The sequence below is a fragment of the Cyprinodon variegatus genome, unplaced genomic scaffold (assembly GCF_000732505.1).
Source record: "Cyprinodon variegatus isolate N-32 unplaced genomic scaffold, C_variegatus-1.0 Scaffold1149, whole genome shotgun sequence".
In the NCBI taxonomy this organism is placed as follows: domain Eukaryota; kingdom Metazoa; phylum Chordata; class Actinopteri; order Cyprinodontiformes; family Cyprinodontidae; genus Cyprinodon; species Cyprinodon variegatus.
The window spans coordinates 40,852-42,155 of NW_015151602.1; the positions used below are offsets into that span (position 1 = coordinate 40,852).

Consider the following 1,304-nt stretch of genomic DNA (forward strand, 5'->3'; position numbering starts at 1 on the left):
AACGTAGCCTCTTAGTGACCTGTCTGAGGCTACCATGCTAACGTAGCCTCACAGTAGTGACCAGCAGCCAGTAGCAGGGCCATTTATCAGCAGAACAGTCTCACCTGAGGAAAGTCCTTTTCCTGGCATTTCTGTAAGAACAGGAAGTATCATTATTAAAAGAATTTCACAGCTTGATGAGCAAACAGATGGAATGGATGACGCACAATCTGCAGACATGGAGCTGATAAGATGGCAATTAAGAAAGCACATAAAATAAACCTTTCATTTAATCTGATAATCGATTAGAACACACCTACCTGCAGAGCCTTGCTGTGGACCACTGTGCCGAGGGCTCCAGCACAGAGCCGTGGAACCAGTCCTTTGTAGAGACCAGTTTTCCCATCAATTTTGATGATATGTTTTGCTGCATTATAAAAAAAAAGTGTTATTGGGAACTAGAAAAGATTTTAGAAAGGTTGAGAAACCATAAGGAGAAAAACAAAAAGACAGCTGAGCTGTTTTAATTTGATGAAGGTGGAAAATCTCTTTTCTCTGCCCATTTTTAAACCACAGATTCGAGGTGGCAGCTGTTAACCCTTCATAGGAATATATCGTTTGTGTTTCTATTGAAGCTGTAAGCAACCGGAAGCTCCCGTTTCTGGATTAGAGGATCATGTAATATACCTCATCTTCAAAGTACTTAATGTGAAACCATCATCATATACAGAAAGGAAACTTTTCAGCATTACTGATTGTTTAGATGTAGTCTGCATTTTAATGTGTGTGGATAAACATCTGATGTAGAAATCATCCAAAAATAAACTATAAAAAAAGCAGAACATCTGTTTAACAGCTGGACTCATTTGCCAAGTAGGTGAACAGATTTTATGACCCAGAACATGCAAAAATAAAATCAGTAATAATGTGGTTCCAGAGATGCACCAACCCAATGAGCATCAGCCCATGCATCACTTTCATCATCTGATAATACTGAACAACTTTAAATTGGAGCAGAAATAAAATAACAGCTTTACTTTTTGCTTTAATTAACAACCCAGCCTATACACAGTGAACCAAATATCTAATTAAACTCCTGATTACACAGTAACAACGTATTAGGGACAGAAAAAAAATATAATTTTAATTTTTGAGTTTTAAGTGGCATTTTTAAAAGAACACGAAAATTTACAAGGAATAAATGCAAGTTTAGAAGACAAATTTAGCAAATTTATGAGAAACATGCAAATCTGTAGTATGATTACATTTTATCTTTATAAACTCCCATGAGGCCATTGTACCACTTCCATCTCTGAAGCCCCATT

General features: G+C 36.7%; 1 protein-coding gene across 1 annotated transcript in view; it reads right to left on the minus strand.

Annotated features, from left to right (window-relative positions):
* Positions 1-1,304, minus strand: part of mtch2 (mitochondrial carrier 2) — an 11,078-nt gene that overhangs the window by 7,492 nt on the left and 2,282 nt on the right. Inside the window, exons 3-4 of the mRNA XM_015400817.1 lie at positions 300-406; positions 105-131 (exon numbers count right to left, since the gene is read on the minus strand). Coding sequence (XP_015256303.1) covers positions 105-131; positions 300-406 — 134 coding nt within the window. The remainder of the gene's footprint in view (positions 1-104; positions 132-299; positions 407-1,304) is intronic.